We start from the raw sequence: 17,444 nt of genomic DNA, 5'->3' as shown, positions 1-17,444 counted from the left end.
CAGAGGGTGGGCCAACCCAATATTGAACCCTAAGGACTAAGACTGGGATGCAATTAAATTTCATGTGCGTGTAAAGTAATGTAAAGTAATGTCCCAATACTTTTGACATTATAGTGTACAGTATATATATATATATATATATATATATATATATATATATATATACATATATATATATATAATTAATGTAAAGATACATTACTGGGATTACTGGGTTTACTAAATATTAGGGTTGATTTAAAAAACCTGGAGAGTGCAAAATCTGGTGCAGCGGTACATGGTAGCCAATCAGCTTTTAACTTTAGCTTGTTTCATTAAGATTAACATAAAAAAAATGGAAGCTTCTATGCAGAGCTGCACCAGATTTTGCACTCTCCGGTTTTAGTAAATCAACCTCAATGAGTGTTAAGGGCAGTAGAGTTATCTCCAGAAATCTATTAATTAACAGAACTTAGCTTTGTTTGTTCAGACAAACGTCATGAGATATAATTCTTCAAGGCAATATCAAATCATCACACTTGAATGACAAACAGCCAAAGAACACATATGAGTTTCTTTAATAAAATGTGCAAAGTATAAATGAGATGTGCAAATTATGGAAACTCCTAACAATAAATTTGGAATAAATTCTCTTAATAGATGGTGGCAAACAGCACATCCTCACTGTACCTTGTACTGCCTTACTAAATAAACATGCTTTGCTTCTTCCTTACTTTATTTATTACACCAGCATTAGTATGACCTTCCAGTACAATGTCTGGTTATGAAAAAGAAAACATTTATTTAATTATGCTTTGACCTCAGTGCCAAATTTAAAGTAGGACTAAGCAATCCAATGTGAGATCATGGTGTTACATCTCTCCATCCATTTCCAACGAATCCTTGGGCTAATTCAATGTAAGACAATTCATAAAATGATCTACGTAATATTTCTTTTTTTGTGATTTACGAGCATGAGCAACAAAAACATTGCCAGTGAACATAAACTTCAACTGATATATTTAGCTGTTAATGGCCAATTTAGCAGCTATCACTGAGACAAAGATTGATTGCAATGAGGCCAACATTACGCATTTAACAAAAGGACTAAGACTGTCCAGACACATTGCACACATAGCACAAGGAAAATTAGATTCTGTATCATACCCTGTAATATTTTAAGGATTCTTCCCTTAGTTACAAATTTTTGAAGCCATTTTAAAAGCCTTTTATGTACTTCAGTTGAAAAGGTGCAATTTTGTATTGCCAAAGACACATTACCCTTAAAATAAATGAAATTGCTTACTGAAAGAAATGAGTAGCCTACCATTGCTATTTTTTTTTTTTATTGGAAATAATAGTTGTCTGGCTTTTTTGAGGATCCATTGGCTTCAATACTTTTCAGACTCTGATCTGGCACAGGAATCCAGATCATGTTACCTGACTTTACTTTAACTTCACTTGCTGAATGCACAAGATCGCTAAGCATCTAACATTTTCCTTAGTAACTAGCAAAGGCATGCTTCATACCTCTGTCAATACCAGTTAACTTCAATTGGGACGGGTGTAGGGTTTGCTTGTTATACAAAACGTATGTGCTTTTCTTAGACGTTTTTGCTTTTTCATTATGGTTTTTTTATGTTAGCACAAACTTAAACACCTAAACTGGGTAATTAAAATAACACAATATTTAAAAATTGGCACAGTTACAAACCACTGTTAAAGGCGTATACAGGTTCCACAACCAATTTGTGTGTCAAGGAGTGTTATAAAGAAAACTGAATGGAAGTACAGCAAATATCTATAAATATATAATGTGTATATATATATATATATATATATTTTTTTTTTTTTTTTAATTGTAAAGGAAAGGGATCCTACACTGCTGTCAAGCAAATGCTGAAGACAGTCCCTATGGTTCTGTTATAAAAACTGAGGCTATAGTTTATTTTGAAATGGAGTTGCTGCTCATTGCAACCAAGGTGATTTCAAAGTTGGTTTGAAGAAAAGAAACATAGCACCTTACAATAATAGTTGCAATGAACAGCATTTTTTTCTTGACCTTTTTTATATAAATAATTTACTTTGGTTTTTTAACATATAGGATTGGTTCTTTATCATCAGAAGACAGTAATGTATTGAATATAACTGATCAAACGAAATAATTCATCCACCCAATCATTTTCTCCATGTAACTGATTGCATACTGCTTCTATAGCAACTTATGGTTTAAAATGAATAACAAACAAGAGATTTGTGAATCAGCATTATAAGTGTGGTAACCCAAAATAGTGCCAAAAAAAAATGTATGTTATTGCAGCATGCCTTGAATATATTTATCATGTTAGTAAATGCACTTTAAAAATGAATATTGTTGCTTTTGGGTGTGTGTTTACATGCAAAAAAGTTTCAGATAATATAATCCGCAGTTGGGACAATTGGGACAGCAATGCTTGTATTACCAGATGCAAAACCTAGATCCCTATGCTCAGACACCCCACATGTGTTTTTAATTGTGTTTATGCTAAAATGCATGATTTGCATGCAAATTTATATTTTTAGTCTGCATGTTTATATAAAAAAAACAATTTGGAAGCATTTCTAGCGATTAACATGCTGGAAACAAGAGATCAGTTCTATTAAAATTATACTGACCACTGTAAAAATGTAAATTAATTTTACTCTGAAGTAAGTACAATTTCAACCCCAGTCCTATCTGAGGCGATATAACTATAAATCATGTGCCATTTATTTCCAGATGTTAAAATGATTGCATTGCCAAGTGTTGAACATGCTAGTGTCCCATTTTCGGTGATGCTGAAATGGGTGTAGCTCTATCCCATTCACATTTATGGGACTTTACATAACCACACATTTCCCTTTCAATTTTTCTTTTCTTTTTTGCTGTTTGCTCTTTTTGCCATCTATCTGGAGGCTTACAGTCCTGCGTTTCTCAAGGTTTAGCAGCTCTTGAAACAGCTCTTTCACATTGTGGTTCATCTTGGCTGATGTCTCCATAAAGGCACATTTCCACTTTTTTGCTATTGCTTCTCCTTCTGAGCTTTCCAGTTCTCTGTTTTGTGTTTCATCACTTTTATTTCCAACCAGCATTATAGGGATGCTTTCAACATCCCCTTTAATCTGACAAATTTGTTCATAGATTGGCTTCAGTTCTTCCAGGGATTGCCTGCTGGTCACAGAATAAACCAAAATAAAGGCATGTCCTTTTGATATAGACAGACGCTGCATAGCTGGAAATTGGTGGCTTCCAGTGGTGTCTGTAATTTGTAAAGTACATATGCTTTTATCACAGCTTATCACTTGTCTGTAGGTGTCTTCAATTGTCGGGATGTAACTTTCTCGAAATGTGCCTTTCACAAACCTTAGGACAAGGGAACTTTTACCGACTCCTCCTGCTCCAAACACCACTACTCTGTAATCATTACTTTGTTCTGGCATTTTCAGAATGAATCAGATGTCTTCCTTGAGAAAAACACCTACAAAGAAACATACAAAAGTATCATTAATACTATGCTTTGTGGATATTTTTTTCACTGACTGTAATTCTGGCACTTTAAAAAAAAAAAAAACATTTTGCCAATATGTTTGTTTCTCTGTTGTTTATAGCTTTAGATTAATCCTAGACTTTACTGCAGAAATGAGAGATGGAATCTAGATGTGGTTAAATCATATTGCCGAAGCATTCCTAAGGACAACAAGCTTGTGCTTCTTCAAAATGTCTAAATAGAATTTCATCACTGATTGCTTATCTTTCAAGCCCCCATGGATGCCTCTTTATCTTTTACACTATATACACTATATTGTCAAAAGTACTAGGATGCGCTTATGGAAGAATGGTCAAACATTCCCATAGACACACTCCTAAACCTTGTGGACAGCCTTCCCAGAAGAGATGAAGCTGTTATAGCTGCAAAGGGTGGGCCAACTCAATATTGAACCCTACGGACTAAGACTGGGATGCCGTTAAAGTTCATGTGTGTGTAAAGGCAGGTGTCCAAATACTTTTGACAATATAGTGTATGTACTTCATGCTTAGTAGTGGAATTACCCTGTGGTACATGGTACCCCTGGATTTTCCTAAAAGTTTTAGACAATTCTGGTAAATCAGTGACTGTTGGGAGATATGATCACAATAATGACATACTTGATACGTGTTCACAGAGATTTAATCATTATTGTACTGACACACCAGATACATGTCCGGAGACACAGAATCAGTACTGCACTAACAAGGCTGATACATGTCCACAGACACAGAATCAGTACTGTATCAACACACCTGATACATGTGCGCAGACACAGAATCAGTACCATACTGACACACCAGATACATGTCCGGAGACACAGAATCAGTACTGTACTACTACGCCTGATACATGTCCACAGACACAAAATCAGTACTGTATTGACACACCTGATACATGTCCGCAGACACAGAATCAGTACCATACTGACACACCAGATACATGTCCAGAGACACAGAATCAGTACTGTATCGACACACCTGATACATGTCCGCAAACACAGAATCAGTACCATACTGACACACCAGATACATGTCCGGAGACACAGACTCAGTACTGTACTACTACGCCTGATACATGTCCACAGACACAAAATCAGTACTGTATTGACACACCTGATACATGTCCGCAGACACAGAATCAGTACCATACTGACACACCTGATACATGTCCGCAGACACAGAATCAGTACCATACTGACGCACCTGGAGTAAGTACCGTACTGACACAGTTGATACATAAATACAGACCCACAATCCGAATGGTACTGACACACCTGACACATGTCCACAGACAAAAAATCAGTACTATGCTGACTAGTGCTTTTTCAAAGAGAATAGGTACACCCCTCCTCATACCCCAGGTCACTCATGTCTTCCCACCTACCCACCTCCCAGTACTGCCTCTTGTCTCTGCCCTCTACCTACCTCCTTGAACAGCCCCCTTTATTAGAATACAGAGTCAAGCATCATGTTGTAGTGCTAAACAATTACTTGCATGGAATTAGTTAATAATAAAAGGAAATGTAGTAAAATGTACAAATCAGGACTAATGAACCCTCAGGAGAGATACCAGATCCTCCAGCAACAGCAACAAATCTGGTGATGGCAGGGTTATCAGGGTAGGTGCTTCAATGAAGCATATCTATGTTTAAAATGTAAAATCATTTATTTATTCCCACATTATATTTCAGTCATTTCTAGCCCACTCCTATTAGTCTGAATGAACTTGAAGTGTATAAACGTAGTTTGTGAAGATCCCCATATATTTATTTCCTTGAATTCTGTCACAAACAATTACTATGCCCTGTAAGTAGGCATTGGTGTGTCCCACATTTTACAGGCTGCCTTCTGAACTATAGAGCTGCTGAGAGGACGTTCAGAAGGCAGAGTCAGTACAGGAATCACTGTGTGCAGGCAGCATGTTCCATGGGATACATAGTCCTTAGATATTGAAAGTAAACAGCAGAGAAGAGACTGCAAAGCATGCAGGGAGTCCAGGAAGTTGTGGAAAGTGATGGCCAGTAGGGTGATCGAACGGTTCGGGTCGACCATCGGTTATGACCCGAACATTGGCTGTTTCGAAATTTGGCCGAATTCCAAACTTTTTGCGGTTAAAGTTCGGAATTCGGCCACCAGAACCGCCCAAAATGCAATGGGACAGGAACTGGGCTTTAAAAGCCTGTGATTGGCCCAGAAACATCAGTAAAAGCAGATTGGAGTGACTACTGGGTCCAGAGGCCAATCAGGAGTGAATACGCCCCCCAGTATATAACATAGCCCCGCCAAATCTCTAGCACTGTAATAGAGGGGCTGTGCAATAGAGTGGAAGCATTTCTGTTACTCCCGCTGCTCCAGTGTCATTTTGCAATTAATATATATATATATATATATACAGAAGTTCAGATGTCATGCCTGCCTCCAAAGACGCACAAAAACGCCCAATAAACGCCTGCAACAAAAACGCCCAGGTGTGAAAGGAGCGGAACCCCATCCCTGCGCTACTAAAAATTCTAAGAAAAATTATCTTTTTTTTTCTGGTTCTGGACATGCTACAGAGCTGAAACTTCACAGGTACACTTTTTAGACCCCACCAGACACTAAATCCAAAGAAATCTCTTTTTTTTTTTCAATAATTTATTCAATAATTGGCTCTCTATCAAAAACGACAATATTTAAGAACTTTTTTTTGTGTGATTAATAGTCCCTGGGGCATGACCCAGAACCCTAGGCACTTTTTAGGGGCATTTATTGGGTTTTAGGGCTTCAAAATTGTGTTTTTTGATTCCAGAAGTTCGGGTCCCATTGATTTCAAAGGGGGTTCTGGAATCCGAACCGAACTTTCGGAAAGTTCGGGTGTTCTGGCTGAACCGAACTTTTCAAAAGTTCGATCATCCCTAATGGCCAGTAGACAGGCAACACTCATAATGTGAAAATTAATTTTATAGTAAGCTTATATTGGATTGTCAAAAATAACTATTGTTTGTATTGTTATTAGAATGCTGTAATATGCAATGTTATAAAATGAAAGGGTGTGGTGTGACCATAGATCTCCATTAATAACACACACAAGTGTAGGGTCAGGGTTTCTTAAGGAAGGTGCTCCATTGAAACTGTACACTTGGGGTGATGGAGCCCAGATAATATCTTTAAACAGGCATGAATTTTATGGCTTTTTGTTTATAGGCTCCTTATTGAGCAATGGGGAGCCGGACTTAGTGGGATTATACTTGGGTACACAGGACCCCAGGATTTCCCTCAATTTGTGCATTGTATCTTCCAAAATACCTAGAAATATATACGAAAAAATAAACTATTTCATTTTCTCAAAGCCCTCCCCCACCTACCTAACTTTCAGAGTGCATCTTCTAGGGAAATCCTGTTACTTTTGTAGTTTAGTACAGCAGTGCATGGCTCTGCCCACACAGCTGCTTCATCCAGGTTTGTTTTATTCTTTTACAACAAGTCTCATCTGCCACTGCAGTAGATGAAACTTGTAGATAATATTCCTGTAATCCCTTTTCCTTACTGCTGTAGTTCAACACCTCTTCCTCTAGCCAAGTCCATACCTCTGTATGTACCTGAGGCTGGAGGAGGGCTGGAGGAGGGCTTTGCAAGAGTTAGTGGAGAAGGTAAGAGAAACTTCTCATAGCGTGAAATTGTAAAAATGCATTTTATTGAACCTTCTTGTAGGTTGGAGTGATGCTAGGAGTGATGCACCGTGTGCTCCAGCTTGATGTGTTTCGTCATTACATGAAGTTATCAAGCAACTTTTGATAATATCACGTAATGACAAAACTTGTCAAGCTGGAACACACAGTGCGTCACTCCTAGTGTGTGATGGAGCGCACACTGTTACGGAGCTGGCTCTTGCTTCCACCACACAGTACGGATGAGTTTTTTTTTTACCACTACGTTTTTTTATGTATGCCAACCTACAAGGAGGCTCAATAAAATAAGTTTTTGCAATTTCACACTATGAGAAGTTTCTCTTGCTTTCTCCACTAACGTGCCGTCGGAATGTTGGGGTATAGAGGAAAAGACACTGGAAAGAGATTGGAGAATACATTGAGACCACACAAGCGCTTTTCACTCCTATATGACGTATGACAATAGTGTCAATATTATCTGGTGAGTGGAAATTCACTGGGATTGAGCACTTTATTATTTTCTTTTTCAAAACACCTGTATAGGCAAGCAGTGTTTACATATTACGTTTTGTACTGGTGTGGATTTGTTCTTTGAGCATTACACAACCGAATAGGTTTGGGACAGCAGCTGCATTTATTCACAGAGGTGGCGTGAGTGTATTATTAACACATTAACTTGACATAACTTCACTACAATGATTCCAACTGAGGTGTCATCATCAGTTACTAAATCCCACAGGTATAGCTTTAATCCATAATATGCAATGATATGCTCGCATATATCAACATGATGTCGGTTCACATAGCAAAAGAACATCTACAGTATGTTTTACTACTTAGAGTAGACAAAGCTTCTGATTCATGTGGCATTTGAGGCATTATAGGTCATTGCTGTTAGGCACTGACTACTAACTTACAGTAGTCAGTGAAATCAAGGTAAGCAATTTCAATACAGGAGAAAAGCCTGTACAACTGCACAAGGTAAGGCTTGAGCTCATCTTTAAATGTTTTATTTCTGTAAGCTAAAACATCTGTTAAAAGCACATTAAAATATTATGTCACAATTATTTAGTCAAGCAAACTAAGTGATGGTTCCTTGCAGTAGAATTTTAAACTGTTAGCACAGCTAAATATAGATATTTAAAAATATAAAAAATGTAGTTGTTTCTTTGGAGCAGAATTATGCATAGGATAGCCGACTATTCTAAACAATCTTAGGTGCAAATAAAGATAAATAGTGAGCGAAAGTGTAAAAACATACAACCCAAGCCTTGAGATCTTTATACTTTTTTAGAACAGACAGTATACACATCATGTTTACTGATAATGACATCTACCAGCACAGTACAGACTGCAGTTTATTATAGTAAACATAACTCCACTGCCCCCTCCCTAACATTACATAGAAGGGGAAAGCTGGTAGGATTTTTAAGCAGGTAAAAAGCAAGTAGCAAGGTAAGCAATCATTTTTATGCAAGCAACAGCGCTTGCTCTGAAAGTGTAGATAAACCATCAACCAACCCAAATGTACAAATAAACAATTAAAACAACTGTGAAAAAAAATAAAAATGCTTGTGCAACATAAAATATTGTGTTACCCCTAAGCCCAGTGCACACAAACTTATAATGAATTCAAAGTCCTGTGACAACAGTTCCAATAATATTCCTCCGTGATAGTCAATAAAAACAGCACACTCTTCCTGCTGGGATTATTAGGTGTATCCCAAAGGTAAATCCCACTAAAGAAGAGGGTGATACCATGCGTAAAAGGTGAGTGTAAAAATCCCCACTCACCAGATGATGTTGATCCTCCTTATCATATGATAAGAGGATTGTGGGAAGCTTCAATGGTCTCTGTGACCAGGATGTAGCCTCCAGCCAGTCCTCCGGTTCGCCTTCCTCTCAGCAGTTATGGATTCCAAGGTAGGGGCAGAAAAAGGGAACAAAAACAGAGAGCAAACTCCTCATAGTGTAAAATTGTTTAGTAGCCTTTATTTAGAATCCCCTGTACAGGCGGTCCCCAGGTTACATACATCCAACTTACAAACGACTCCTACTTATAAACAGAGGAAGACAACAGTAAGTGAGGAGAAATCTACCCTTAGGAAAGGAAAATTCACTTCTGTAAGAGTTCTCATGGGAAAAAGGTGTCTCCACTGAAGCTTTATCACTAACCCTTGTTTCCACAACAGCCCAAAATTTTCAAAATCCAGTTGTCATAGGGACAGAAAGTGAGATTAAGTCTTCTGAACTGGGGTACAGACAGCAAAACAAATGGTACAGGGGTGAACCCTTCTTATGCTATCCAAAACAAAATTAGTATTTTAGCTGGGGCTACACTTAAAAAATGTACCTGTTCCGGCTTACAAACAAATTTGACTTCAGAACAAACCTTCAGTCCCTATCTTGTTTGTAGCCCGGGGACCACCTGTATATGGACTAAGCATAAAAGGTTTTAAAAAAACTCTCCCGCGCGGACTCCCGCACTGTACAGTGGGAGCGATGGAAGCCAAAACAGCCTAGTACAGTGCAGGACTCCGCACAGGAGAGTTTTTTTTAAAACCTTTTATGCGTAGCCAATATACAGGGACTTCTAAATTAAGGCTACTAAACAATTTTACACTATGAGGAGTTTGCTCTCTGTTTTTGTTCCCGTTTTCTGCATCTACCTCAGAGTCCTTAACCACTTAAGCCCCGGAGGATTTGGCTGCTAAACGACCAGAGGGTATTTTGCGATTCGGCACTGCGTGACTTTAACGGACAATTGCGCGGTCGTGCGACGCTGTACCTAAACGAATTTGGCGTCCTTTTTTTCCCACAAACAGAGCTTTCTTTTGGCGGTATTTGATCACCTGTGCGATTTTTTGATCACGCGCTATAAACAAAAAAAGAGCGTAAATTTTTCAAAAATAGCAATATTTTTCCCTTTTTTTTATATGAAATTCCCCCCAAAAAAAATGTAAAAATCAAAATTTTTTAATATTTTCGGCCAATTTGTTTTATGCTACCTATGTTTGGTAAAAAAAATCGCAAAAAGCGTATTTTGATTGGTTTGCGCAAAAGTTATTGCTTTTACTAACAAAGGGAAAGATTTTTGTCATTTTTGTTTTTTTTTTAACGCGTAATGGCGGCGATCTGCGATTTTTTTTGCGGTACTGCGACATTGCGGCGGACAGATCGGACCCTTGACTGACATTTTTGACACTTTTGGGGTTACCAGTGACATTTCTACAGTAATCAGTGCTATATATATGCACTGTTACTGTAAAAATACACTGGTAGTGAAGGGGTTAACTTTATTTGAGAGGGAGGGGCTGTGTGTGTCCCTAGGGGCGTGATTCTAACTGTGATTGGCTGTGGCTTCAACTGTATGCAGAGTGATCAATGGATCTACATAGTAGATCCATGTGATCATCTCTCATACAGAGAGGAGAATGACAGGCAGCTTGTTTACACAAGCTGCCTGACTTTCTCCCTCTCCCCCGCCGATCGCAGAGTGGCCGGCGGCGATCGGGTCCGCCGGTCACACGCGCGGGGGGTCCGTGACCACGCGGGAGCGGGAGCGCGCCTCCGGCGGCGCGCGCTCGCTCCCTAAACCCTCACAGGCGAGCGACGTAGACCTACGTCACTTTGCCTGTGAGGGGCTGACCGCCGCCGTAGATAGTCGTGCGGCGGTCGGCAAGTGGTTTTAACTGCTGAGAGGAAGGTAAACCCAAGCACTTAACCCCCCCCCCTCAAAAAAAAGAAACACACAAAAATGTGATTGCGCTACCCATGTTAAATATTGCTGCACATGCCAAAGTGAGAGCAGTAGTTTTAGGCTTATTATTATTCTTATGACCTATAGGAACTTTTAAAATGTTGTCTATAGAAAATTGTGAGTACCAAAGTTTATTGCCACTTCCCTGGTTAATGCAGTTTAAGGATTTACATGTTGGGTATCTAATTACTCACTACAACTTCATATTTTATATTTCACAAAAAATTGGATAATGCATGTATATTGCATTTGTGTGCCCTAAAATTAACCAAATTTTTTTCTTTTGCTGAAATTTTGCACTTGGTAAACCTGTAACGCTACTCCCACAGGTGCTGCTTGGTAACTTTGGTCCCTGTTCTTTTCCTCGACTTGGTTAATGACCTCAGCCCCTCAGACACAGAAGATTTAGGCAAAAAGGATATTCATCCACTGTTACTAACATCAGACTGGTTAGGAATAAAGAAATAGAATATATTGTAATGGATTAAAGTAGATGACAATACGTACATTTGGGAACAAGTAGAACATACGGGAACAAGTAAGGTGCTACTACATTGTAGTAGTTTAAAAAATTATCTACAGTATATGTCCAGATTTATCTACAACATATACCAGGTAATCTGCAAATTTGCATTAAAGGATAAGTTTACTTTTTAGAAAAAAAGAAGAAGATCCCTGCTAGCTGTCTCTTTTTTACAAATGGCAGAGATAATATCAATGGCGATGGTAATCAGTGCTGTAATCACTTTTCTGCGACCAGTATACTATACTGCTTAGAGTGCACTCTGTATGAATGCTAAAACCCAGACATTCCTACAGAGGTACCCCTTTCTATAAGCAGCAAGTAAAAGCCTTGTAGATGGGCTATCTGGGGAGACAGTTCTCTGCCCTAGTTTTTCAGCTGGGTAGTGTTGGGGCCCAGTCTTACAGTGGTTCACATAAGTACAATCCCAGTAAAGACTGCATGCAGTGGTAAATGCTGCTAGTCAAATGTCTAATCCCTATGTGCTCAGTCTCTGTTTCAGATAGACACAGACCGGGTGGCTCGGCCCCACCCCTGCTCCCTCATCACAGCATTTAATTGACAACAGCGGGTACCAATGGCTCCCGCTGCTATCAATCTGACGAGTAAAGAGGGTGACAATAATGAGAGCTGCTGCTCTTGTGCAAATCACTGGATCAAGATCAGGCTCAGGTAACCATAAAGGGGGGCTGAGGGGGATCCTGCAGCACAGAAGGCTTTTTACCTTAATGCATAGACTGCACTAAGGTAAAAAAAAACAAAAAACCTTAAGGCTTTAAAACCACTGAGAAAGCCAATGCCTTCGTACACATTAAAAGACTGGAAACCATTCTTTTTAATTGCATGAATCTGAAGTAAATGTTTCATTCAGCTTTTGTGTTGTAATGAAAAGTTAAGCTACTTATAGATTCTACCATGCCACATTACCCAGACTGGGTCTATAAAGTGTGTTATATATCATATATAAGCAGGTTAAACAGAACATTTATTAAATAAGCAAAAACAAAGTAGATGTGCATGTATTGTCAGACCATACTTATTCATACTAAGTCAAAGTAAATATATATAATAAATTCTATATATAAATGTTATAGATAGATACCAACAGATAATATTGAAACTTAGTAAAAAATGGAGGATTGACACAGCTCTATACACATATAGAAACTGGAACTTTGCATAACAACGTTTTAGAAAAACTTTTCAGTGGGGTCAAACTCAATGGTCCATTTGGACTTTTTCCGTTGTTACTCTTCTGTTTCTATGTTCTAGCTATTTCACTAAGTTATTAGATAGTTGTGTCCTCTTCTCACAAATATTTGTATGCCTTTAGAAAATATGTAGATCATTACCTGTTTTCTTGGTAAGCTATCTTTTTTTACTGCATTTTCCACATATGTTTACACTTAAGAGTACTGATTTGAGCTTCTGCTTTCTACTTATTACTATTATAGTGTTTCTAATCTAGTTTTAAAAGAAGCTATTTTTGTGTCCAGATTAGGGCTGCAGCTACTGTAAATAAATATGCCGTGTTGCCAACATACTGTCCCTGTAGGTGCAGTCACAGGCGCCTTTTATAGCTATACCGAAGCTTTCAAGCAGGGAAACAAGCTGTATATTTGCTGTCGTCAGAAATCAAGCATAACATATGTTCAGCATTTTATAGCCAGGAGCTCATGTCTACTGTAACTAAGCAGCAAGACTGTAAATGACCATGACTATCTTCACATTATGTCATGACACAAACCCCATGTGTGGCTACATGGCATTATTATACATCTGACTATTGCTAAATAAACAAACCTCCTTAATAATTCCCTAGCTAACTGTAGGTATAACAAGGTTAAAAGAGCTTAATTAACGGTGAATTCACACAGGAAACTAAACCCTAGTGACCCATACCTTCCTAGAGCATATACATAGCATATAATTATTTAACCCTTCTTTTAGAGCTCTTTTATACCACAATGCATGCTTTAGCATGCTCATAATTCATATTGCAGCAAAATGTGTCCTGGACCAAGGACTTCAGAAAGTACTTTGTATAAAAATAATTTATTAGCAAAAAAGGGCAGCAGCAACGTATTTAATCTAAAAACAAATGGTGGTTTCAAGCCCAAAAGCTCTTTTTAATGTTCATAATGCACATGAATAAGCAATTTTATACTGCATTGCACTGCACATTTTTCCTTTTTTAGATTATGTACATGCAATAAGTAACACATGTTGTATTGTATTTAGCAGAATAAGATGGTCCCGAGGAAGCCACGCATCTAGCAAAATGTGTTGACCAGCAGATAAGGACCTGCACATTTCTAGCTATAAGTGATAGGATACACTCAACAATAGAGGGGTGCTTGTATTGTGGTCCTAATTGGGGTTTACGTATCATATGACAACCCATGATACTACATGATTTTATTACACTTTGTGTACGCAATGGCGTTTTTTTGTTTTTTATAATGTTGTAAATAAAGATTGTTATATTTTTTAGATAATTGTGTTCGTCTCATGCGGATGCCATTAAAATCCATATACTGGCAGGACATGTCCTGCAAATTTATACTAGTATAATATAATATTTTGGATGCGGCACAGGTGGAGGTCTCCTGTTTTTTTTTCTTTACTAATTTATATGCTTTTTTAATGCACTGCCGAGTGATACAACTTGCTGCACTGCGTAAAAATGCAATTTGTCCCATTTTTTTAAGCACACATCAATGCAGCATGTTGGTGTAAACTGACATTACAGAACATGCTATTTGCTTTGTTCTTGCGATGGAACTGCAATGAGCAAAGCAGCCCAATGCTATTGTTGTGAACAAGCCCTAAAAGATAGCAGATTGTTGTACTATTTTAGTCAAGTTTAGATGGTGCAACAAGTTTGGAATTTGGGTCATACCTTTTATTGCCTACCTTTTATAGGCTTTTAAAACATGTTATTTTTTTATCATCATAAAGGAACCAAGTTTATGTAAAGTGGAGTTCCACCCTAATTTTATACTTACCTCCATCTTCTTGCTCCGGGTCACCTGAAAAACAAATGGATAATCGCATTTTTTTTTTTTTTTTTTACTTACCTTGTAGAGAAGAAAATATACTTACCTTACTTCCTTCCTCGGCCGCGGCCCGTCGTCACTTCCTGGCTTTGCAATGATTCCTGGGAGCTGAACGTCATCGCTCCAAGGAATCATTGCGCCTGCACCGGCCCCGACGTCAGTTCCGGGGCGCGCTCGTCATTTCCTTCTAAACAGCTTCTGGGCATGCCCAGAAGCTGTGGAGGGATGACGCGCGCGCCCGGAAGTGACGGCGGGGCCGGCGCAGGGCATCGTGGGACTGAACAAGAAGGAAGAGGACGCTGAAGAGGATCGCGCTGGCTTCAAGCTGCCCACACCTGAGATGGCAGCGCTGGACAAGACTTTTTCAAGGTAAGTATTTGTCCTAACAGGTAAGTGCAACCCGGGACAGATCAGAGGCTAGCCATTGTGGAATGCACTAGCCCTGACTGTCCCGGGGGTATTCTTTAAAAAAAAAAAAAAATTCCAGGGTGGAACTCCGCTTTAACAAACTCGTGTAGCCTTTTTTTGTGGGGTCGGGGGAGGGGGGTGTGATTATGTTAAAATGGCCCTCCACAAACAGGAGATTGGTTTAAACCTGTAGCTAAATAAGAGAACCAGAACCTTCACTAAGTTTGAGAGTGGGTTTGATAATAAAGTTGGCAGTGCCTGCACCCAGGACAGTGCCTCTGTGAACAGAGGGGATTCCCTACCTGGGAAATGAACAAATAATCTAATCAAAGTAATTGGAAGTAGAGTTGCTACTGCAACCAGCATATAAAATTAACTGTAGGCATATAGATGCACTCCAGCATGAAAGTAATACAAGCTTACAAGCTTTATATAAGAAAAGATTTATAATAGTACATATATCCAAGAGTCCTGGTGGAATTGTGCATATATACCCTTATGTTGTAAAGTGCTGTTTAAACTGTTGGTGCTATTTGAATCCTACAGCATAATAATAATAATAATAATAATAATAATAATATATAGTTATTAATAGAGATACCTCCAGATAAATGTTGCATCAAAGTCCAGTTGTGGGACCCCCTAAGAATATGAAGCATTCATCTTGGTTTTGAAGACCTGAAGACAAGATCTGCTGTGGTGTAGAGACCCTCCATCTGTTATCCAAATAGCCTGGATAGAAGCTTTTCACACGTACAAACTGTGGGGTGGCACTGGAACCCAGAGTCAGCATATCTGCTCTGTGCTTTAGTCCCTCCCTAGTAGTTTCTAATCTGACAGGCAACCAGACCCATTTTTACCAGAATATTTGAAAGAGGGCTACTTCAGCCCCCCTTTCTCATGGGATGGCGGAAGGGAATAGGAACAGTTAGCTTTGGCCTAGCCATTCTGTTAGTCAGTTTAATTAGGGATTTTAGTTTTAATTCAGCCATTTTGTTGTTTTAATCTTGTATATGAGAGTGACCTTTTGACTCCCCTCAGCTCTCCTAGCCCCCTTCCCGCTCTGAGGATCCCGCCTTCCCTGTAGCTGGGCAGTTTATGCCAGGTAACTAGGCAGCTTCTAATCTTCCCTAGTTTTACAGCGAATGAGGCCCCTTCCCGCCTTACCTTTCCCACCTATGAGCCCACCAGTACCTCAGCTTAAGGCTTATTTAAACAGGGTTCCGTGATCCCAGGGCTCAATCTCTTCAAGGAATCTCTTACCAGCGTTCCCCTCCCTCCCTCCCCTTTGGTTTGTTGCGGCTACAATATTAACTGGTTGGGTCACCTCTGCTTTGCAGAGAGGGACTGTTTCATAAGTGTTAAAGGATGGTTTAAATTTTGTGGTTATATTTTGATGGTACAACCTGAGTTGTTCATGACTAGGTTGTTGTTGTGATGTTTAATTATATATTTGATTACTTATTTATGTTTGTGTTACCAGTTAATAAAATTTATCCAAACAATTTTGTCTGAGTGCCTTATTTATTGTTTAAATATGTACTTTTCCTGTTTCACTTACTTCCTAATTTGATGGTATATTTAAAAAAAAAAAAAAAGGTATGGTTAACATTTTCAATCTAACTCCTTCCTGCCATTCCATTGGCCATCAGGTACCTAACTGGGCTCTAGCCAATGCGGGTTATTGAGCTGAAGCTAAATCTAGCTATAGATTCCCAGACCAGAAAGGACAGGGTAACTAAAATAACAGAAGCTGCAAACAAACTCTATGGGAATAAACAGATTCACCTATCGATATACAGGAAGGAGACCACTACACACATAAAGCAGCACAGACCTAGCTGTATGGCACTGTGCATATGAGATAATAATAATAGGACAGAGATCCTCTGCCTGTCCCAAAGATTTAGATATGCACTCAAGAAGCTATGGGAAGCTGCAGCTAAACTATTAGAACATAGAAATATTTGCATAATAGTCCCTTCTCTGCTGGAGTTAGCAGCATGGACAGGACACACGACTGAGACTTTCTCTCTCTCTCTCTCTCTGCATTTTCTCCTTTACTCAGAGAGGTAGAAAGTGATGTACATAAATAATCTCTGTGAACATTAACCACTTTCGGACCGCCCACTCTGTATTTACGTCGCTACTTTGACGTTAAACACCGGGGTTATGGCATGAGATAGCTGCTATTACCCTGGTATATTTTTAAACGGCGGGCAGTCCGCTTTAGCATATAAGTAGTTTCACCATGGTATTACTTTTATGGGCGGCCCCGATTACTGGAGCTGTTGGTAGCAGGGAAAACGATCTGATCCTCTGTGTGGATGGGCAGGAAGTCGAGTGAGGGCAATATGGTCCCCATTCAACTCTATACTCTTTGAGGACCGGAGCAACGATAAACGCCACTTCTGCCTTCCAGCCTTAAAGGGCCCATTTTTTGGGGAGAAAAAAAAATAAAAAAGTTTTTCTTATTGCTTTTAAGTGTAAATGTGAGATATTTTTGACCCCCAGATCTCAC

At 38.9% G+C, this 17,444-nt stretch overlaps 1 protein-coding gene across 2 annotated transcripts in view; it reads right to left on the bottom strand.

The window, feature by feature from the left end:
- Positions 1-2,688: 2,688 nt before the first annotated feature.
- The window catches only part of DIRAS2 (DIRAS family GTPase 2), a 65,748-nt gene continuing 50,992 nt past the window's right edge, over positions 2,689-17,444 (bottom strand). For both annotated transcript variants that reach the window (XM_082243475.1, XM_082243474.1), the window contains exon 2: positions 2,689-3,476. In XM_082243475.1, coding sequence (XP_082099601.1) covers positions 2,839-3,438 — 600 coding nt within the window. In that variant the 5' untranslated portion in view covers positions 3,439-3,476 and the 3' untranslated portion in view covers positions 2,689-2,838. The remainder of the gene's footprint in view (positions 3,477-17,444) is intronic.

Source organism: Pelophylax lessonae (assembly GCF_965119305.1).
Source record: "Pelophylax lessonae genome assembly, chromosome: 1".
In the NCBI taxonomy this organism is placed as follows: Eukaryota; Metazoa; Chordata; class Amphibia; order Anura; family Ranidae; genus Pelophylax; species Pelophylax lessonae.
This window is presented reverse-complemented; position numbering and strand designations above follow the sequence as displayed.